The sequence below is a fragment of the Rhopalosiphum padi genome, chromosome 3, assembly GCF_020882245.1.
Source record: "Rhopalosiphum padi isolate XX-2018 chromosome 3, ASM2088224v1, whole genome shotgun sequence".
Lineage (NCBI taxonomy): Eukaryota > Metazoa > Arthropoda > Insecta > Hemiptera > Aphididae > Rhopalosiphum > Rhopalosiphum padi.
Window position 1 is genome coordinate 64,673,114 of NC_083599.1, and position 24,490 is coordinate 64,697,603.

General features: G+C 35.7%; 3 protein-coding genes across 3 annotated transcripts in view; 1 reads left to right on the forward strand and 2 right to left on the reverse strand.

Annotated features, from left to right (window-relative positions):
• Positions 1-3,260: 3,260 nt before the first annotated feature.
• Positions 3,261-4,289, reverse strand: LOC132924184 (uncharacterized). The gene has a single exon (XM_060988329.1). It carries the CDS (start codon positions 4,287-4,289, stop codon positions 3,261-3,263), a length of 1,029 nt encoding a protein of 342 aa, XP_060844312.1.
• Positions 4,290-4,805: 516 nt separating this feature from the next.
• LOC132925346 (uncharacterized) overlaps positions 4,806-24,490 on the reverse strand; it is a 30,379-nt gene continuing 10,694 nt past the window's right edge. The window contains exons 3-4 of the mRNA XM_060989751.1: positions 6,388-6,773; positions 4,806-4,923 (exon numbers count right to left, since the gene is read on the reverse strand). Coding sequence (XP_060845734.1) covers positions 4,806-4,923; positions 6,388-6,773 — 504 coding nt within the window. The remainder of the gene's footprint in view (positions 4,924-6,387; positions 6,774-24,490) is intronic.
• Positions 21,772-23,511, forward strand: LOC132923859 (uncharacterized; the record flags this gene model as incomplete). Its single annotated transcript, XM_060987835.1, has 1 exon — positions 21,772-23,511. A coding segment is annotated over one exon (1,740 nt), but the record flags the coding sequence as incomplete, so codon positions are not given.

Below are 24,490 nucleotides of genomic sequence, written 5' to 3' on the forward strand. Positions count from 1 at the left end.
TGCAGACGGAAAAATACCAGAGTCAATAGAAAGCCTAAACAATAACCATAATGGTTCTGCTATAATAGATCGAAGTTTGTACAAGAAATCACCCTGGATATCATCAGGACCAACAGACTTAATATTGCGAAGAGAACATAAGCATTTGTGGACGTCACTAATCGAAAAATAGGCATTAGACGGGAGCGGAAAGAGGCAGATAGGATGTAATGTTTGGGATGGAATCGGTGAAGGCTGGGTGAACACAGAAGAAAAATATGAAGCAAAAAGGTTAGCAGTATCGGAAAGAGATGTACTTTGTTTACCATGTAGTGAAACACATGAAGGTATAGATTGAGAAGAGCGGTTTTTTCTAATAAAACTCCAAAAGTATTGTGGGTTGTGTAATAGGGAGGACTCTGTTCGTTAGACAAAATTACGGTAGCATTGTTTGGAGATGAATTTAAATTTAGCGCGAAGTAGTGAAAAATGCTTGTAATCTGATAATAGCTGGGATGACTTAAATTTGGTATGAGCGCGAGATTTAGCAAACACTAGTTCTTTGAGCTCCTTGCTGTACCAAGACGGGAAAGTGGAAGGGCGAAAAGAGATTTTAGGAACAAGAGTTAAAATTGAATAATGGAGAGCATCAAGGAAGACAGACATGGAATCATCAAAGGAGTATGACAGAAAGGTACTTTTCCAATTGAAATAGTTAAAGAAATTAGTGATCTGCATGTAATCTGCCTTACTAAAGTTATAAAATGATTTGAGGGAAGCAGATTGAGGAGCATGAATGGGGAGATTTATAGAGAGTGAGAGAGGTGGATGGTAAGTGTCGGCAGGCACGGCGGGATCAAGAGCATGTTTAACAGTTATGGAGCTAAGGTTAGAGAATATGAGATCGAGAAGAGAGTGGTGAGAATTTAATATGTAGTTATGTTGGAAGAATCCGTGAATGGCAAGTCTTTCAGGAATGGAAGTATATTCAGAGATTGTTTGAGATAGAAAACATAGGCCATGTGCATCATTTGACCATGAAATAAATGGAAGATTATAATCACCAGTGAAAATAAAACTATGGTTTGGGTAGTTTTGAACAATAAAATCAATAGTATTTAGATGAGTAGTATAAAGCTCAATGGGCGACGAAGGTGGTATATAAACACTACAAATTATAATATTTAAGGAGTTATGAGAGAATTGCTCAACATTATTATAAGGTATAATAAGGGGGGAAGAATCTATGTCTTTACGAACACCTACTAACACACCACCACCGCGATTACAGGTGCTGGTTTGTGGAGAGACCTGTCGCATCTATATATATTGTAATTATCGAGACCAAGCTCAGAAGAGTAAAAATTATTAGAGAGCCAAGTTTCCGTAAGAGCAATAAAGACATTGTTAAAACATGAAGTAAGTTATCAAAATCAATTTATCACAAGCCCTGACCAGCAGCTGAGCAGCATGATAAAGACAATTTTATAGATAATATTATAATGAAATATTAATTATGCCTTTTAAATTTAGTATGGAGTTTCATTTAATATTTACACATTAGCATAGAATAGGTAGCAATTAATTTAAATATTTTGTTATTTATTTAACAAATTTTTGCTTTTTATTTTGTTTCTTGTCTTGGGTATCTGGCAATTGTAGAGCAATTCATTATTTAGTTTATTCATACGAATGAATGTTCTTGTGCGAAATAAGAAGTTTATGACTTCTGTAGGCATGTCTTCAAATATTTTATACTTATAAAATATTTAATACTTATTTAATTTAATACTTATAAAATAAGTTCTGTTGACAATTATTTTATTATATACTGTTTGTTTAATAAACCTTTTCCAAGCAAACTTTTGAACATCGGTTCCAGTTTATACGCTATGTTTACTAATGTTCTTGATGGTATTGAAAGGTTTCCTTTTGACACTTAATTTATCCAAGAATTTCATCATAACGTAATACCTCTAATCGTCGTTTCAAAATCAAGATTAACTGGAAACTGAGTTCTTTAAAAATGCATGGTAATTTAATACCCGACTAAGTTAAAGTTATATATAAAATCAAAATTCACTTATTCTACAAAATTTTAGTCAACATTTCGAACTCTATTGCATTTTGATGCAAATCCTTAACAGTTAACACAATTACAGCTACAATACTGTTATATACTCTTTCGGTTAAGGCCAAAAGGTATATATATATGTTGTAAAAGAGTTCGTTCACTTACGGGTTGTATTCAAAACACTACACAAAATCTGTTTAACTTTAAGAAAATATTTTATTAATTATTTTATTATAAGAATATTTTAACAACACAGTATTATACGAATCGGCTACTTATTCACGACTAACTCTTGCTTATTCTACGTTCTTGTCTTGGCGACGCAGTCGCTTGCAAAAAGAATACACATATTGCTTACACTACTATATTATTGTATAATATGCTTACTAATCTAAAGTGTGTGTGCAAGGGTTCCTAACAATACTTAAAATCATTTTATTATATTGACGAAAATTAGATCTATATATATTTAATATTTATATACCACAATTCATTTTATTAACTAAAATATGTATTTCTTTACCAACAATGGTACTTGATTGTACTAAATGGACTTCAACATAATATTCTTTTGATGTAATTTATTTACATTGCTACGTGCTCTGATATCTCATACTAATAATATAATACATAATAAGGATACTGTGACGTAGTCATAAGTATTAAGATAACGATCAATAATATATTAGAATAATATAACACGCAACAAGGATTTTAGAAATACAGATTTAACATATAATTGGAAGGTATATCATAACTCGGTGGAAACGCATTAGGCCTAAACAGTGGACAATACTAATAACTAATAAGGCAATCATACCATCTGAACTGGAAGATGAATGAACCCTGCGATACATTGTAAGCCTATAATTAATAAAAACGATTAGAATAGTTCTTGAAAACTCGGAAGCGGCGATTGCAGTTGACACACCCATGCGTAGGAAAAGCCACGCCAGTCTACATCAGAATATTGTCATTTGGACTTAGAATAATTTTCAATCAAAAAACACTGTATTATTTTCAATATAAAAAAAAAAAACCACAGCAATATTTTTGTCGTTTTTCTTCATTCCTTATCAACATCTAGTTGTTGGCTCACTATAATATTAAATATAACCCTTTAAATTCATAATTAGTTAATACAATAGAGTAATCACTCAAAAGTATATTATGGAACGTAACCCATATATTTACAGAAATGTCTTATTTAATGTACTCGTGGCATCGCCAATTTTTTAATGCGTTTAGTAGCTTTATATGTCAACGCAGTAGGTGATATTTTGAATGCATTTTCTTTGAATTCTGTGTTGACGGTTTTAATATTAAATTTTGGCTCGGCTAATTCTTTTATGCGGGGTGTAATTACTGCGTTTAAAGCAGCCCTTGGAATGACACCGGGATCATAATCCAGATTCAATTGCGTCTCCGAAGATAATTTTCTAGGTACTGATAATCGCTGAACCCAGCCCAGGCCCATAGGTCTTATTTGACCAAATGGTCTTGGCTCAGTTGTTCTTACGACCAATTTTTTAACAAATCTTTTTAATTCTGGCATTTGAGAAAGTCTATTCAACATTATATCTGTTTGGGATTTCGTCAGTTTTGATCGTCTTTTAACCTCTGGGGATCTTTTAAATATTTTTTTAGGTGCTGCGTTTTTCTTAAGCCATTTCCGATGTTTAAACCAATCATTTGAATTATTCTGTATCGTCAATTTATTAGGTTTACTATAAAGTTTTTCGGGAAATTCAGATTTTAGACATCTATCGTGTACGTGCCTAATTTTAGGTTTTGGTTTTGCAAGCTCTAGAATTCTTTTACGGGTTTTTAACAGATTTTTAGATTGCCTGTATTGAAAGTTTGCATCACCCGATGAGAATGTACGATGAACTACATCTCTTGGCACTTTCGTCCTGCTTTTGGGTACTGCCAATTTATAAATCCTACTGGGAATTTTACCAGTTAAAGTAGCTTTGACTACTTGTAATGGCAAAACAGCTTCCAACTTTGGATTCGGCCAAGGCCTAAGACGAACTGGTTTTGGATTTGCTAATTTTGCAATATACTTTAATTTCAATCTATTTTCCCATTTTTTAAAATATCTTTTAGAACACACGCATTTGTTCTCCAATTTATTCGGTTCTTTTGCTGTTTTAATATCTTTTTGTGTTTCATTTAATTGTTCGAGGAATTCGACAAGATCATTTTGTCGCTTTTGATCATCTAGCATCAACATGTTGCATATGAGTATTATTTGATGTGTTACAGCTCTTTTTTTAATTTTAAAATATAAAATTCAAATTACGATAAAATTAAATATTATAACATAAGATACACTTAAAAATAATATGTAACGTACCTATGTTTTGTATAATGAAAAGCAATTTCTTAGCAACGATATTACATAATATAATATTAATTAAATTATTTTATATAGATATTTTTTATTTTAAATTGGCAAGATATAGTAAATTAGTTAGAATAAATGTTATGTGTATTTGCAAAACTATAGGATTGCAAAAAGGACTTGTGTACCAAAATAAATATATTTATATATTACATATACAGTATGTAAATTAATTGGAAAGTTAGTAACTGATATTCGAAAAATAATGCAGATATTCTAGTGCAGTTTTTTCAATGTAATAATATATTATGTGACTAATTTAACTCCAACAATGATCAGTTTTGAAATCAAATTCTATTTATTTTGAAAAATGTCTTAACCATTATAGTAATTTAAAAATTAATTCTATATATTTATCTTTTGATTTTCTTCCATGCTAGCACTACTTAAAGAAAAAGAAATTAATCCTGATATAATAACACTAACAGAAATGTTATCTAAACTATGAAACTTTTGTAGAAACCTTAAAAATATTTAATTTACAATAATTTCTAAATTGCCTGATAGTACTATTTCAAATGAACACTTTTTTCGAGATAGAAAAGAGTGAAAAATTACTTACGCTTAAATATGAGAAATAACAAGTTAAATGATTTTTATGGTTATTACAACTGAAAAAGAAGAAGCTGATGCACTAGATTTTAATGGAGTAGTAGTTTTGCTAAATTAAAATCTAATAGATTTCCTAGTTAAAAAAATAAAATCCTAATTCTGAAAATATCACCTAAGGTAGTAGCCACGCAAAAGTTTATTTTGTTAGTTTTGAATCTTTTAAATTAAAATAATACATTTTTTATTAATGAAAAATAAATTCTTCCATATTATTTAATTTGTGTGAATTTATAATAATTATTACAACAGTATCTACTTGTAAATTGTCCAAATTCTAAATTTGCTTTGATATGTTTTTAATTCCTATTATAAGTTAAAAATATTAAATTATTTAGTCATATGCTACACAATTTTCAATTTAATTTGTTTTCCTGTGCTTAATAAAGGTTTAAATTATGTTATTTATGATTATAACTCTAAAGTATAGCACTTAATAAAGGACTACTTGAGCTATAGATTAGAATTGAATATAAAATATGAACTTTGATAATAGATAATATGTATATTATATAACTATTTCTATTTAATTACCTATACTTTATGAAAGTATAATATTTTTATAAATACATCGAAAAAAATGTGTTTTCACTTAATACAAATGTATCAATTGAGAATTGATTTGAAAATAATTATTGAATCATAGAGTAGGTATAAAATTAAATATATAATTAACATTTAATATTAATTGTATTGGAAAATATTTTAGTAATTTTCAGTGGTACTGATTTTTACTTTCGGAAAATAGCAAAATTATTTATAGAAATATTTCTTGAAAAACAGCGTAGGTGCTTGTTTGTTATCACTCCGCCAGTAGGTACCTACGCCCCATAAAATTTATTGCCCCGCCACTCTTGTTTGTTATCGCCCCGCCATATAGTGTGCCGTTTTGTACAATTATCGTATTTAGCTGGTGATAGATGATCTATTTTGGGAAATGGAAAAACTATTGTACATTTTATATTAAACCATATAACTACGTTGCTGGCCTTCGTTATTTTATTAAACTTTGACTTCGTTCAAACCAATACGAAAAATTAATTTTTAAATTTTAAATTTTATATTCTAAAATTAATTTTAATGAATTACTTACAGTTATTTTTAACAATGATACTGCAATTAAATTTTTACAAAAAAATAGGTAATATAAATAATATAATAAATTAATTATTAAATTATGAGTATAATAATATAGAATTTATTTTAATTCATACAAATATATAAAATTATAATGGCCCTCGACAATCTATAGTTGAAAATTTTTCGTTTTTCATCGAGTCCACGTCCTGGGTACGGTCTCAACAAATTTTTATGTAACCCAAACGCTTCGTCAGCCACTAAGACAAAAGGTTGCAGAGAATCTGTAGTATTTGGTAGGCAAGTTGGTGTAGGAAGATTTAGTTCTCCGGAATAAAGTTTTCTACCAAACGGACATTCTTTAAAAACGACAGAATCAGCCTCTTTTCCATAAGCACCGACATCAATGGTCGTGAAACAATATTCTGCATCTACTACACCCATTAAAATAATAGAAAAATATTTTTTATAATTAAAAAATATAGACCCCGTATTTCTTGGATTCACACATCTAATATGCTTTCCGTCTACAGCCCCGATGCAGTTTGGAAAATTTGTTTTTTTATAAAACTTGTTTGCTATATCTGTCCATTGCTCTTGACTAGTTGGGGCTGGCATTTCTTTGGGCTGTATTAATTAATTTTTGATTTTTTATAATTTGTTTAAAAACCATTTTGAATGAAGTAAATAAGATAATAAGTTATCTATTTTCATACTATACTTGGTTTGATTTTCATCCGCGGAATTTATATTCTTAATTTAAAATTTTTTTTAAATATTAATTTCAACAATAAGGATGTATAATTTTTAACTATAAATAAAAGAAATTAATTAGGTAATTTAATTTTTAATTTATTTTACCTATTTATTAATTATAATTTTTATATTTTGTTTTTGAAAATACATTTTAAAATACATAATTTCATAAAGTAATTACAAAATATACTATTTTATATTGTATTTACAATATAATATGATAAATATAAATATAATATGTTATATTATTTTGCAATAATTTATATTAGTCGAAGAACTGAAAAAAAATGGAAATATTGTAGAGATAACTACGCGAGGGTTATGGAAAACTAATTCTAAAGAATATATTGTTGATCGCTATGCTAAGGCCAAGGCCTGGGTAAATATAGCTTCAAAATTATTTGATGAATGCGAAGGGTACAACAAGGAAGAACAAGAACTAAAAAGTAAGTTTTGCCTGTTAAAAAATGCACGAAAATATTTTTATTTCGACATTATTAATTGTAGTCATTTAACAAAGTGTATTATTACTATTATCATATAATAATTAATAAATAGGTACATTGAAATTAATTAATTAATAAATATTAAATATTTACGTAGATTTTTGTAAAAAATAATAAGAATAAAAGTAAAAATTGTGAGAAACTTACATTGTATACCTAGGTATTATAAACCTAGTATTACCTAGGTTTTAAATTTTCACCCACGCAATTATCTGTAATTCTCTTAAGTTATTGTTAGGACTCTGAATTTGTAGGAAAGTCCATTTTTTTCAGTGATTGTGAAACGTAGCTTTGTAAGTACTGTCGTATACGTCACTCGATGGTTTAACGTATAAAATAGGTATCTCGGTATCCGATTCCCAAACCGTCAAACAAGTAGTATCGACACCTGCGGTAAGCGCTTACTCAACAATCCTTTGGTGACCACGGTAACAAGTACTACGCAAAGGACAATTTAATAAGACCTCGCAGGGTTTATACGTTACAACTCTAAGGTTGCTTTACTCTCAAACAACTGACCACGATAACGAGTACTGGATGTTTGAGAGTGAGATCTCTTTAACCTGGACAAAATCGTACTATTTCTCAACTGACCACGATAACGAGTACTGGAAGAAATAAGGTATTATAGTGTCTTGCTATTTTCTACTAAAGTGTTTCCTCGCCACAAACACATAGGTGCGTACCTCGATATGAGAATAAAAACAAAGCTATATTAATTTAAATAAAATAAACATATAATAACGCAATGAAATAATTAAATATATTAAAATAAAACAGTTGTCAGCCGTAACACACCACGACTGCCCGATCGCTCCGTTTTTGTCGTCGCCGTCGACAATTTAATTATTAATTTTTGTCGAATCGGTATTTGTTCGACTCCCGCTTCGTATATTTTGTTATATATACAACATTACAACAGTCCCGTAACTTATAAGGAAATATGTCCTCATATTTTTGAACTTTTGGTCGTTATTTGTATTATTTTTCTAATTTTTGTGATATGTATTATTTTGTATTTGTATTTATAAAATTATTATTATTATTATATATAAATATATATTTTTTTTATTGTTTCTGTTTAAATTCATTTGTTATAAAATTTACAAGGTTTTTGAATTTTTTTTGTATCTCTTCTTCCATAGAAATTGTTTGTATAGTTTTATTAATATTTTTTTTTATTTCTGGTTGTTCTGTAGATTTTATGGTCTTATTTTTCACAGCTCTCCTGATCTTGTTTCTGTTGTATACTTCTTTCCTTGTTGTAGTCGATTTATATTGAACTGGACACTCTTGATCTTCTTTGCAAGTTTTGTAATGGTTTCCTTTTTGTCCATCTGTAAGAATGGTCGGGTGTTTTTCTTTTTATTTATTTACAATAACAGAGGTGCTTTAATATTAATCATGGATTGTGTGGTAATTACTATAATATTTTATTTTATTGGTATGTATAGATATTTTTAATTTAATTTGATTTGATTGTATTTACTACTGATAGTTAATTTAAAACATTATTTTTTTCTATCTTACATTTTTCTTGTATATGTGTTCCTTAAAATGAATAATTAGTTATTCTAATTAAATTATTTGTATATAATTATATATATCTATTACATTTTTTTTTCTAAGCATAATGGTTAGTAGCGCTACTTAATTCTATTTTACATTTTTTTTTTTTTTTTATTATTATTTTATTTATTTTATTATTATATTTTAACCTCTCTTATAAAATAATTGTTAATTTATTCTACTTAATCCTATTTTACATTTTTTTTTTGCTTTTAAACAATTTTGATTATTGTGTTGTTTCTGTGTTATCCTGAACTCGAAGTTGGTTGCTCTCAGCGTCGTATACCACTTTCACGGTGTTAGTTGGTTTATTTTTATTTTTGTTTCTTCGTGATTTAATTATTTTGAATATGATTATTCCGATTAATATTAACGATACAGTCGATAATTCTGCAGAATGTACCATTTTTATTTTATCATTTGATTTTGAGCTTAGTTCCTTTGTTATTTGTTCATCTAACGCTGACATTGATTTTACATATAATGATTTTTCCTAATTGGTGCCATATGTCATTAAAAATTGGAACAGTTTTTATTTCGCAATTTTCTGGCATATTGTTTTCTTTTGTAAATAATTGGAATTCACAATTAGATTTAATATTATTAGATAGTGGCATATTTGATTCACAAATTAATTTTTGTTTAATTGTCTTGCATTTATTAATTTGATTTTGTGTAAAAAATATGTAATACTGTTTACTTTTTTCTACTGCTAGGAATTCTTGTGTGGATTGGATAAAAACGAAATTGTTTTTACTTACATGGACCGGTAAACTTATGATATGGTAAAGATTAAAGGGTATGTTTTCTATTAGTGGTATATTTATTATGAATATTATTAGATGATTAACATAGTAAATATGTAGATCTATCAACTTCATGAAATCAAAATAGTTTTTTGCGTTTATTTCTATTGGTAAATCTAAATATGACGGTAAATTTGTTTTGATATCTTTTAGCTGTATCATTAGCTCAATTGGTTTAATTATTTTGGGATTGATCTGTCCATTTGTTATTATATTTAATAATAAGGTAGTATCTTTAACGTATTGATTTAGTAATTCGGTATATAGTAAATTATATAGCAATATTGATTCTATTATGTTTAAGATTTTTAGTTCATCTTTTTGTACTTTTAATTCATTGTTTAGTTTATTCATATTTTGCCAATGTTTTAGTTATTCCAAAGTGTCCACTAAAAACCGATTCGTGGTAAGATTTGAGTATAGTGTTGATTAAATCTTTGGATATCACTAATAGGTTATTCGCTCCATGGGGTGACCAATTTTTAAAATATAGTAATTCATTTTTAATACAATATTGTCGAGATTTCTTATTGTACTTGGAATTAGTTTTAGTTTTTATTGCGTTAATTATGCCGTTACAAAACTCGTCTAGTTGTTGTTTTTCTTTTAATATGTTGATGTTAATTTAGGTTATAGATGTCGGGACGTCGTCTTTTAAATTTTTTAATTCAGTGATTAATGTATTAATATTTTCTACAGGGTATCGGGATAAACAATCTGCTGCTAAATTTCCTGCACCTGGTTTATGTTTAATTTCTAAGTCAAATTCTAATAACTTAAAGATAAATTTTGTTATGCGAGATGACGGGTTTTTCATTGTTTTCTAGTATTGTAAACTTGAATGGTCACTATACACGGTTATTTTTCTACCTATTAGATATTCTTTAAAATAATTAAGTGCAAATACTACTGCTGACATTTCCAGTTCTGTAGTAGAAAATTTTTTTCTCCCCTTTTTAATTTCCTAGATGCGAATGCAATTGGATGTTTATCTCCATTAGGATTTTCCTGTTCTAAAATACCTGAAAGCCCTTCTAAGGATGCGTCAGTTTTAACAAAAACAGGGTATGTGTCTTCAAAGTGAGCTAAAACGGGCGCAGTAATTATTGATTTTTTTTAAATATTAAAAGCGTTATTATGGTTCTCGTCCCAACAAAACTTATTTTCCTTTTTTGTTAGATCGGTTAAAGAACTTGCGATTTTTACAAAATTTAATGTATATTTTCTATAATAACTTGTTAGCCCAATAAATGATCTAACATCTTTTACCTTTTTGGGTATTGGAAATTGTTTTATTGCTTCTAAAATTTTTCCTAATGGAATAATTCCGCTATTAGAAACCTCGTGTCCTAAAAGTTCTATTTTTGAGCTAAAAAATACACATTTATTTGTTTTTAATTTTTTTCCGGCCTCATCTAGCCGTATAAGAATGTTTTCCAGCCTTTCCAATGACGATTCAAAATTTTTCCCGAAACAGCAAATATCGTCTAAGTACGCAACTATTGTCCTATATAAATAATCACTAAATAAATTATTTATTACTCTTTGGAAAATTGGTCCCGAGTTTTTAAATCCTTGAGGAATTCGTTTAAAATGATATAGGCCAAAATCTGTTATAAAGGCGGTTTTGTATCTGTCTTCAACCTTTATTGGTAATTGAAAATAACCTTGAGCCATATCGATTGATGAGTAATATTTTGCTCCTTCTAGACTCCTAAACAAGTCTTGTGACCTCGGTATAGGGTGTTTATCACTAATTGTTTCATTATTTAATTTCCTATAATCGACTAAAAATCGATATTCCCCCTTCTCCTTTTTAGGTATTAGAAATACTGGAGCAGCATAATTACTTCTACTAGGTTCAACTATAACAGAGATTATCATTTGGTCTATTCAATTTTTTAATTTTTGTCTTTGTGCTGGTGCTACTCGATAGGGAGATTGAAAAATTGGTTTGTCATTTGTGATTTTGGGAAGTTACAGTTAACACCTAGCGGTATTTCATTTTGTGTGCCATAGTAAGTATATTGAACATCAATATATTTTATATAGTTCATATTTTTCTCATAGTTTATTTAAACAAGTAAGTATCTTAAAAATTAATATTTTATTTTATTTGAATAAGTATTTATATTATGATTTCCTATTTGTATAACATAGATACATCAATTGAAAAAAAATAACAGTTTTGTCTACATCGTTTGGGCCACGTGATTCACTCGTTTATGGTTAAAAGGTAAATATTCTACTATTTTTTTTATTTTTTTTTCTATTTTTTTTTTTTTTTTATAAAATACTATTATACTACCATAAAAATGTATATGTTTTATTTTTAAATAAAATCGTATAAGTTATAATAAAATAAATAGGAACAAACTGCACTTTTCCAACCCACGCAAAGTTTTCGATTTTTTTTTTTTTTTTTGAACTTGCTGAGTAAAAAACGAAGGTGCAATCAGAATTATTCTTTTGGAATTAGTTTCGAATTTATATCGTTTTAACGTTTGTGAGTTTCTTCATTTTTTTTATGCACAAAGTCTTGTAACCTATAGTTTTTTTAAATATGACAATAAGTAGCCCCCTTCGCCTACCGTCTTCAGTCAACAAACGCTATGTCCTACAGACCTTAATATGATTATATAATAAATTAATATTTCTTTCCATGACTATATTATGTTCAGAGTTAATAATGAGTGTCACATTTTTGGACATGTTAGTATTATCGATTGGCTGTTCTTCTTTGGTGAGTATTACCCATCCGCTTTGGGAATTAGAGTTATAAAAGACATGTTTCTCGATCATGGTAAAGCGATGTGCGTGGAGATGAGAAGATTAAAGGAGGGATATGGATTTTCTGAACTGAAATATTACACCAATAAAAGTAATATTATACCACCACAGATAGAATGTTGTCTGCAGGAGACATTATTAGAAGCAAGTTTGACGACTTCGTTTAAGTGTGAATTTCAGGTACATTATAAATAAATTATGATTTTGTAGGCGTTCGTGTTTTCAAAGTTGATTTTCTGTCTTTCATTCGTGAATATTTTAGATATATTCTGCCATGGCCTAAAACGAGATATAGTCTTTTGAGATCACATGTTACCAATTTGATTAAATACTTCGCCTGCTTTTCGGCTGAGTTTGTTTCTCTAGTATATCAGAGAGGTGTAAATAAAACTCCTAAGGACATGAAGATACTCACCAGTAGGCGTGTTGTTGATGCAAATCCTAATTCGGCATATCATGATATTGCGATTTTGAGTGAGATCCGCGAGGAGATGATAAATTCTTTTCGTACGATGAAAAATTTCAAAGAGTTATCAAGAGTGTTTATGTATCTCGAATTTGAGCCAACATCGAAAGAACAAGTTCGTTTCTTGTCAATGCTTTTGTCACTCCCAATAATGGGAGGATACGGGAGAGCGGACAAATTTTTGGTTACGTCTAGGAGTGAAGAGGATTTAGATTTTACTGCTTCAGAGATTAATTCTGAAATGAGAGAAGTCGTTGGTAAATTGCATAAGAATTCGATCGATCATGGATTTCGTCCGTTACGTCCAGATGAATGGGAAAGAGCCCTTTTAGGTTTCATGAAGTCAACAAGCGCAGCTGAGAAAGTTAGAATTGTGAAATTTGAAGTTACTGACGAGCGTGAAAAGGACCGCATTTATAGGAGCACTGGAAATAAAAATGTTTTAGTCGGATCAACGAAAGCCGTTGTTGGAGTCGTTAAAAGAAGTATTATTTTTAGAGGTGATTTAAAGAACAAGTACAACAGCGCTGAAACGGCATTGTCGACAGGATCGAGGAACGTTCCTGTTAAGGCGTCTAGAGCGATCTTTCCCATTCCTTTGACTGTTTTTGCTTGCCAATTAGCTGTTTATTCGCATATTTCCAGTTATATAACCAGTTCGCATGGCACGTATGAGCAGGAAGCGTTGATCTTACTTCGAGTTTCTCCTCGGGATTTGATGAGTCCGTCGGATCACGTATTTTAGACGATTTAGATTTGATTTATTATAGCGGGGCCCTGGGCTATTCACCATTGCGGTTGATTATTCAGCTTATGACTCACACTGCGTATACAGAAATTTTAGAGAGCCTATGATGACCAGTTTGAAGGAATGTTTTTCCACCGATGAAGCTGATATTAATGGATACTCGAGAAGCGAGCTAGTAGACAAAGCGTATGGAACTGGACACATGCATGATACACTGTGGAATATTGACAGGAAAGTAGTCAGAACTTCATGCAATCCAAACAAGTTAGTCACGCGGCTTCGAGAATCAAATGTTCGATTTAATAAAGCTCCAGGAATTTTAGAAAAAAAAAACATAATTCCAATTGTGATAACAAGTTCAGTGTTTCGCTCCGTTTCAAGCGCAATTTTTTTTTTATAACATTCGCTCTTACACATTTCTGTACTGTTTATTTTGATCGTGTTATACCCCGCTGTTGCTATACATCGTTTCAACGCCATTTATGCATCTACTTCTTCGCAATCAAGCAGCATAACCTTCCTGTTTCGGGTCAAGTAAGAAGCTTATCAATTACTCTACTTGTCTTTATCTCTATGTTCTATAAAAGTAACACCGAACAGCTGTTTCTGGCATCGTCCCCCGGAGACTTAAACGATAGAACTTGAAGTTTCCCAGCTACGGTCCAGCCGTGCTCTACGTGTGCCTTTATCGGTATCCATACATTTTAAGCAGTGTTGGTAAATATCTAGATGAATTTATCTAGATAAGTTATCTAGATAAAAGTTATTTATCTTTTATCTTATCTAGATAAATTTCAGCTTTGTTATATTTATCTTCATCTAGATAAAATTATAGTTATCTATCAGTACATATCTAGATAAGTTATATTAATGGACTTAAACAATTTGAATAAATCTGAAAATTAAAAATATTTATATTTACGTCATTTTCTGTATACCGTAAACCTATTAAACAGAAAACAAACGTTTGGTAAAATATATCATTATACCATGTATTTCAATTTTCAATATTGAATGTTAATTTATAAGTCTGGCATCGTAAATAACGAAAAGACCTAAAAATAGAAAATAAATAATAATATGTAATGTTACCTATGTTGTAACTACATTATACTAAGAGCAACTAATAATAGCAAAAGCGATAACATCTATCCTTGCTACCCGCCAGTCACCATCGTAGACGATGGTGGATGGTCTTCATTAGCCCATAGACGATAGTTATTACCCGTTTCATAGAACTGTGTATAAAGTTTAAACAAATAATAATTATTATTTCTTATTGTGTTGAACCGACAAAAATAAATCAACATCCATGGACTGTGTAGCATAATATTATACTATTATTTATACATACCTATATATATTTATTATTTAATAATAAAAATTGTATACCTTTATATAAATGTATAAATAAAATTTAATAATTTATATTAACTCCACTATTCAAAAGTTGCTGCTGGACGTTCTCAGTTATCAGATGTCCTCAGTTCCTCAGTCCTCACTGTTCACAATACTCAGTAATTCTTGGTCGGTGAAATTTTAGTGCAACTGTAATATAGTTCCTACCTTTACGATTTTATTATTTTTTTATTTCGTTTGTTTTAATAATTATGAAACTGTTTGTGCAATTTTTAAATGTCCCACATAAAATTCAAAAAATAGATGATTCAAGACGTATTCAAACAATTGGAACAACTGAATCTACTGATCATATGATAAATACTTCAAAATTGAAATATTTATTGAATGAATTTTATAAAATAATATCCTTTGAAGGAAATAAATTATCTGCATCATGTCAAAATTGCTCAAAAATTGTAAATGGGAGTATTAATTCAAGTGGCAATTTCCTTAGCCATTACAAGGTATGTGTTATGTACGCATTAGCTATTAGTATATAATATAAGTCTATTGTATATTAATTATAAGAGTATATTATTGTAGTCTGTCGATAACGAATAATGTGTAGGCGACTCACAGAATAGTGTACGCGGAATTCACGAGTGAGCCAGAGAGTCAGTCGATCCAGAACTCTTAAAACTGTACGTCGTCTCAACGACCATTAACGAATTGTACATTGAATTAAATATTTCGACTCGCATTAAAATTATATTATTATAAAAATTCTTATAACTGTTTGTTGTACTTTCTCCTAACAAATTGAATCTCACACTACCGAAAAAACAACGTTCGAACGGAACAACCCGGACGAGCACAACAACTGGTGGTAGCGGTGTCGCGGTCGTAATTTTTTTTGGAGAACAATCAATTTCAGAAGGATAACTGATATATCTAAATCTAATATATATCTATTCGAGGTAAACAGCACAAAAACAGGGACGGTAGAACCGTCGGACAGATCTGAGGCAGAGGACACTGATCAAGGATTGGGCTCCAAACAAGCAAACATGGAGAAGAAGAAAAAGAATAAGAAGGAACAAGAGAAAGAGGTACTAGATAAATGCAGGGCCCAAGTGGCGCCTATCAAGTTTGTTGTGTCTACCGGCTGACACAAAGACGCAGGTTGTGTCCAAGAACAAAGCACCAAAGATTAAGGAATTGGTAACATTAAAAGGGGGAGACCTCCTTATTACACCAGCTGATGACAAGACAAAGGAAGCTATCAAGAGCTTAGCAGTAGAAGGTTTTGGGATTACACAGACGGGCAGTTTCCTACCGAAGGTCATTATTTATGATGTTGACAGAGAAATTAACCCGGATGAATTATCTGCAAGAATAGCCCAACAGAACCCAGAAATGGAATTGACAGCTGAGGATATAAAACGGATTGTACCGAGGTTCAAAACTGGACCCAGGGACCAACCGTATGTGCACTGGGTGTGTGAAGTACACCCAACCACCTTCAGGAAAATCAATGACAGGAGGGTATACATAAGTTACTCGTCGTACAGAATAACGGAGTACCTCCAGGTAACGAAATGTAATAAGTGCCAGAAGTTTGGCCACATAGCAGCAAAATGCAGATCGAAGGTGGACATTTGTGCGTTCTGCGCAATAGAAGGACACAGAAAGGAGACCTGTCCAAATAAGGACAAGCCAGCAAAATGTGCAAATTGCGGAGGACCTTTCACGGCTGGGCACGCGGGATGCACATATAAGGTAACGAGAATTAGGGCACAGGTTAGGAACACGAACTATGGTTCGCCATAAACTCATGGTCGTCCGTAGGACAGATTTTCGGAAAGAAATGAACTCTTCGACCTACTGTGTGGTCCAGTTGAACATGAACGGGAACACTCTCGTGTCTGATCAGATACTGGACTATAGCAGGGCTAATGGGGTGGAGGTACTTCTGCTTCAAGAAGTACCGACCTCGGGAGAAAGACTGGTAGGATTTGACTACGGCGCCGTGAAAACGGTTCTCAGCTGTAGGGATGGTAGTGCAGGGGCGGCCATAGTTGTCCTAAATCAGGACATCGAGGTGGTCGCCCTGCAGGGGCTCTGCGATAGGTACTGCGCCGTGGCCAGCCTTAGGAAGAAGTCTGGCCGGGCGGTCGTCTTCGTGTCAGCGTACTTCAAGTACAGCATCCCGACACGCATCTTTACGGATAGGTTAGGAGACATGTTGGATAGGATCGACCAAGACGTTTTGATAGGGGCCGACGTGAACGCGCATTCGCCGCAATGGTTCAGTCGGCCGGGGAACAACTCGGGCGCGGCCCGGGGGACCCATGTAGAGTCCCTCATAGCGGAGAAACACTTGACGGTGCACAACCAGCCCGGTCACCTCGACACGTACGAGAGACCGGGTATGGGGGCATCGAACATAGATGTGACTCTGACTAGAGGGGGCGCCCTGACGAACGCCGTGTCTGAGTGGGAAGTGGTAGATGTCACCGACAGCGACCACAGAACCATCAGATTCAAGATCCGCGTCGGATCAGGGTCGGAGGGACCCGCGGTAGCGAAAAGTCGCTTCAACACTAGGAAAGCTGATTGGGATAGGTTTAGGTGGGTTCTGGCCCAGAAGGTCCTCGGAGACCCGGAGACCATGGTGGGCGGTTGCGGACGTGTGGCAGAATCTCTGACGCTTGCCCTCGTGCAGGCGATGGAGGCCTCCATGCCTCGCTCCTGTAAGTCCGGTAGGATAAAACCACCATGGTGGGACGCTGGGCTCGAAGAGTCCAAGAGGCGTCTAAATAACTTCCGGCGCACCAAGGACTATAAAGTCTCGGATAGGGAACAATTCAGAGTGCTCAGGAACGACCACCTGAAAAAGATTAGGAGGGCCAAGATGGAGTCTTGGAGGAAGTTCGCTACCTCTATAAACTCAGACATCTGGAGCCCGGTCTACCGTTGGGCTAGGAATGGTTATTCGAAGAGTAGGGTTCCAAACGCTGTGCTCCGAGGTGACGGCACCTTCACGGTGACGGCCTTGGAGACGGCAGAGTGTTTGTTAGAGTGTCTTATTCCTAGGGATGGGACGGCTCCTGTCTTTGAAATGGAGCGTGAAGGTAGAGTGAGACCGGAGGTAACGAAGGCGGAGGTTAAGAGTGCTGTCTGGAGGATGGCACCTAACAAAGCTCCGGGACTGGACGGGATCACCGCTGGGGTACTCAGGAAGGCCTGGGGCTTTATAGGAACGCCACTAACCAGCGTCATGAGGGAGCGCCTCAGGAAGTTGGAGTTTCCGGACTGTTGGAAAACAGCTGAGGTCGTGGTCATCAAGAAGGGTGAGGACAGGGACCCGAGTCTTCCGAAGTCATATAGACCGGTCAGTTTGCTATCGGTACCGTCAAAAGTACTGGAGCGACTGGTGATGGACAGGCTGGAGGAGGAGACGGGGGGCGCTCTTTCAGCAGAGCAACACGGATTTAGGGTAGGCAAGTCCACAATCAGTGCGATCAAATCGTGTCTGGATTGGGTGGACAACAGTGAGGACATGGTGGTAGGAATTTTTCTGGATATCTCAGGCGCTTTCGACAACCTGAGATGGAACATTCTGATTAGGGACATGATGGACTTGGGGGCATCCGATGCAACTTGGTCTATCATCCAGAGTTATTTGACGGGCAGAAGAGCGGTGCTCTCGGTGGAGGGAGCGACGGCATTCGCGGATCTTACCAGAGGCTGCCCTCAAGGCTCACAGTTAGGGCCAAGTCTTTGGAATCTGTCTATGGATAGGGCGTTAGTCACCAACAACGATGATAGGGTAAAACTGGTCGCGTATGCGGATGACCTGGCGGTTCTTATCGCGGGCTCCGATCTTGTGGAGATCCAGCGGAAAGCCAGAGCAACGCTCAGCGCCTTGCGCGACTGGGCGACGCTGAGAGGTCTAAATTTCTCGGCTAGTAAGTCTCAGGCGATCCCGCTGAAGGGAGGACTACGTCCAGGGTTCACCGTTCCTTTTGGAGCGGAGGAGATCGTGGCTGTTAGTTCGGTTAGGTATCTGGGTGTCGAGTTGGACAGTAGGAGAAATTTCTGGGCGCACGTGAGCAGCGTGGCCGGAAAGTCCGATTCTCTGTACAGTAGGCTTAGGGCAGCGTCGTCTGCGGACTGGGGCCTTCGGCAGTCCACTTCCGCCGTAATATATAGGGCAGTCTTTCTGCCTCGTATCACTTACGCCGCGGAGATCTGGTCTGAGGGGGTTCTCACGGCCAGAGCGATTAAACTCCTCGGCAGTAAGCAGAGAAGAGCCCTCCTCTCGCTCACAGGCGCATACAGAACGACCTCGACGGATGCGTTGCAGGTTGTTGCTGGGCAGATGCCTCTTGATCTGGAAATTCGAGGGCACGTAGTTAGGACAAAGAGAAAAGCTGGACGTATCCCGGAGGAGAAGATGAGAGACCAGTGGGATAGGCTTCTAGATGTTTGGCAGGATAGGTGGGATGTTAGTAAGAAGGGCCGGTGGACCCACACAATGATACCTGACATCAGGAGGAGACTGGAACTCCCTCTTGAGGTGGACCACTATGTGTGCCAGTTTCTCACGGGGCATGGGGATTTCAACGCCAAGTTGACTTCCTTCGCCCTTCGGGGGACCGGTGGATGTAGGTGTGGCACTGAAGACGAGACGGTGGAACACGTGCTCTACAGGTGTCCGGCTCTCTCTGCTGAGAGGAGTCGGATCATCAGGCTCATAGGCGAGGACGCGTGGCCGTGTCCGACCAAGGTGTTTCTGGACACAAGGTCGAACTACTGTGCTTCGCGTCGCTTTGCTAGGGAGGCCATCGAGGCCAAGAGGATATCGGATAGGTTAGGTTAACGATTAGGCAGGACTGTCTTAGGCGACGGTAGGGTTGGCGGAGACCCTGGATTGGCTTTCAAACGCCGGTCCGAATCTCGGCTGCAAAGGCCCACCACTAGCCGGCTGGGGAGCTAGTATAGTGGAAGGGGCACCCGCCCCGAGTTGATCAACTGACATCAACTATAAAACTAGTCAGAGCCACGGGAGAGGTGAGCCCCACTGCGTGCCGACGCGGTGCCCCTCAAGGTTGAGGAGCCTACCTCGGCTGGAACGTGGTGGCTGTGGGACCAGCGCTAGATAGTAACCAAACCACCTCACCTGGTGGGAGGAATGGAACCCAGGCGGCACTTAATTGAGTCGTCCCGTTCCTCAAGACAGGTACGGGCCCCAGGGCCCGGTGCTGGTGTTCCTCAGAAGACCCTAGATGGCCGTCAGCCCGCTGCCGGTTATCTAGCTCCACTTCCGCCCGTAAGTAGCGCCAAGCGCTAAGGCACGGACGGGAGGAGGTAGGCGAGAGCCAAAAACCCGGAGACGCATGTCCCTATCCCTTTAAGGGATTTTCCGAAATAAGGGACATAAAAAATTCTTCTTTGCGGCAATCGATTTGGGACACTGTAGTTACTTTTTTCCGCCACCAAAAATGGCAGGAAGGGGTAACGCGGACCAGGAAGGCGACAGCAATCAGGAAAATATTCCCATGAGGAACCTAAATCCGCGTAGATCATTCTCATCCTCTTCTTTGAGGAGGGAGCTTGGTTCGACACATTTTGATTCACTCACATCTCTCAATAGCAACATGGAGAGTGCACAACAAGCTGCCGAAATTAACGTGCCGGGGACTTCGAGATCCAGAAGACAGGTACTGGAGGATATAGAAGAAGAAAACAGAAAGATTTTGGAGAATAGGAAGGGGAAAAAGAACCACCCATTTACTTGGGGAGAAATAGGAAACGAACTCGCAGCCACGGTTAAGGAAGAGTACAAAAGATCCAGGGAAAACCGTGTACAGCAAATCGCCGAATGGGAAAACAGAAACAGAGGTATCAGAAGGAGCACTCCGGATCTCTCTAAAGATTCAGACGATCCCTTCTTCTCGTTCGGAGACTCTACTAGGAAGGATAAACCTTCAGGTAACCCGGCTTTGGAATCGATTAAGGAAGCTAAAAGGAAAAGGTTGGAAAAGGAAATGAAGAGGAAAGACATGGAAAAAGAAAAGAATCGTCTTTATGCCATAGCTAAGGAAGAGAGGAGACTAAGGGAAGAGGACATGTACCCTCCTCATTGTATCATCGGAAAAACATCAACAAAACAATACACTACACCCAGGATAACAGGATAACAGAAAGCAGAAGGAATTTATTCAAGACAGTCTTCAAACAATAAGGAAACTCATAAAATACATGATTTAGATTTAAAATCCCTTCCTGATACATCGCATTCCACTCCTGACGAAAAAAAAAAAAAAAAAAAAAAATGTACACCTACTCTTAGATCAAAATCTCTATTTTAAGAAAAAAAAAAAAACACTTGATATTTTAAAGCATATTAATATCATGCTATAAACATTTCAGATGTCGGACAACAACAAAAATGTGAAAATGATAAAAAAAATTAAAAAAAATCAATAAAAAAGGTTGAATTCAACATAGAAAAATTAAAAAAGAATGAAAAACCATTCAACATTAATAAACATCGGAGACAATTAAAGAAGAACGACAAAAAAATAATAGACAAAAAGATCAAGAAAGGTTTTGAACAAATTGTAAATCTCGATGATACGATGAAGAAGACTCATACGTAGAGTCAGATGAAATTAACATAATCCCATCATGCACAGAATATGATGGAGATTTTGATTCCTTGGAAGAACAGGAAGACATAGACTCTGACCTAGATGATACTGAAAAGACGATGCGTCTAACTAGACCTTTCAACATCGGCGCGCCGGTAGGAAGGAGATGCCCCAAAAACAGATCTACAGCAAGACAAGACCCAGAAACAACCATAGGACAGTATGAGGTGTTGGAGAGCAAATCAGTCCTCAGACTTAGAGGAGGTGCCAAAAGCACCTCAGGAGACAGTGAAAGTAATCAGATGGAAACGGATTCCCAGAACGCCACCAACAAAAGGAACCTTGAAACTTCACCAAACGATAGCACTCCAATTAACCCGAGCAAGCTACGAAAAGAACAATCAACTGGAATTCCAAAGGATGAGATGGAAAAAGCTTGCTTCTACCAAAGAAAAGCAAGGGAAATGACTATGTACTTTGAAAAGTTCAAGACTTCAACCAAAAAGAAGCTGAACGCATCTAATAACTCGGAATTAGACAAAGGAGTAGAACTAATGAACGATCTAGTTACTGAACTATGCTTAGAGAATATTCAGTATATAGGCAGATATACAGAATTAAAAAGAATGTATGATGAACTAGAGGACAGCAGAAAGAAGGTGGGATTCGTATCACCCCTCCCACCATCAACTGCCAGGAGGAACATAGCAGAAGACATTCTGACCACGGACACGGAAATGGAGACAACCAAAAAGAAAAGAAAGTCGAAGAAGAAGAAAAAGAAAAACACAGTAGCCACAGATAAAGAAGGTTCAACATCAGCAGCAAGACCCCAGGCCCACACTACGGATACAGATGCCCCAAACTCGGGCGCAGAAACATCTAGGTCTATGGTGAGAACATCCAGTAGCAGGGGCAAGAAGGAAAGAGAAAAAGAAATACTTAATAAATGCAGAGAACAGACTGTCCCAGTCAAATTTATAGTCAACACAGGAGACAAAACAACGGAAGAGACAAAGAAGTTACTGTGGACACAAGTTGTCTCGAAAAACAAAGCTTCAAAAATAAAGGACTCTGTAGTACTTAGCGGAGGAGATCTCATGATCACACCAGCAGATGACACAACTAGGGAGGTAATGGAATCACTGGCTAAAGAAGGATTCGGAATACAAAAAACAGGTGCATTTCTCCCAAAGATAATAATCTATGATGTTGAGAAGGACGTAAGACCAGATGAATTGGCAAGAACAATTATTGAACAAAACCCAGAACTTGGAATTGACCTGTCAGACAAGGACAAAATACAACCTAAGTTCAAAAGGGGCCCAAGGGACAAGGAGATTGTTCACTGGGTCTGCGAGGTCAGACCAGAAATATTTAAAAAAGTTATAGACAGAAGCGTTTACATTGGATACTCGGCATGCAGGGTAAAGGAATTCTTGGACGTTTCGATATGTTATAGATGTCAGAAGTATGGACACATTGCGGCCAAGTGCAGGGCTACCGAGATGGTGTGTTCATACTGCGCCGAAACGGGACATAAAGTAGAGGAGTGCAAGAACAAGTATAAACCACCTAAGTGTGCCAATTGCGGAGAGGCATACACATCTCACCACAAGGCATGCTCTATGAAGGTTACGAAGATCAGAACCAATGTCCGTAATAAAGATTATGGTCAGCAGCTGGACGAAAACAGCTTCGAGGACGCGTTTATACTAACTTGATTATGTAGTCCTTCATTGGCACCTGGGAGGTGCACTTTTTTTGCGATGCGCCCGTTTGTACAAAAATATCGCACAACGGCCTCCCAGTCGCCTTCTTCGAGGTTGCACGCATAAACGCGTCCTCGAAGCTGTTTTCGTCGATACTTTCGGAAATCGCTGCAGCGTTGCAGCCATGAGCACCTACAAGCTTGGTTTGCCTGGAGACAGGCGTGTGCGATATGGACGTAGTCGTCGTGTTCGCTGATGATGACGAAAGGTTGTTTTCTGTAAAATTCAACGTATCTACATATGTCATCAACGAATCGTATAACTCCGTCGCGTCCAGGTGGCACAACAACATCGGAGACGTAGCAAACGTTTCCAGGCCAATTGTAACAAGCGAGTTTATTGGCAGCTCGTTGTAGGACGTTTTTACTTTCAATCTGAGATTCGTCAACAACTTTGTATATTGAGGCATTAGTGGTTGAAAGTTCGTAGTTTCCATCTCCGTCATCGCCGTCACTGTCTCCGGTATAAAGGTCGTCCATTTCTTCGGGTGTAGACTAAAAAAAAAATAAATATATATTACATAATTAATTAGAATTTAAAATTAAATATATTTACATGTCGGGTATTTGTTTCGGTAGTATTACTGTCATTATCAAAACTATGATTGTTAGCGGGTAAAATATAGGATCTTCGGACTCTGTCGGTAGATTGAAAATGACTTTCATCAATTCGAAAAAAAATCTCCGAATCCCGGAGATTTTTCCCTATATTCATTTTGACCCACTTCAATAAATTGGTTATTGGTAACTCCAACATCGTAAGACGACGTTGTTCCCCTTTCGAAACTTCGGGTTGTTGTTCCATCTGTATCGCTGTCTCCGTAATCGTCGGAGGTACTGATGAACTTTTCGAGTTCTTCGAAGAATTCGTCGGTCTCGCTCTTTTCGAACAACGAAGTTCGAGATTCTGTTGAACTTGATTCAAGTTCCTC

Excerpts from the sequence above, each read along its gene's own strand:
- LOC132924184 (XM_060988329.1), bottom strand. The coding sequence starts at position 4,289 with ATGTTGATGCTAGATGATCAAAAGCGACAAAATGATCTTGTCGAATTC.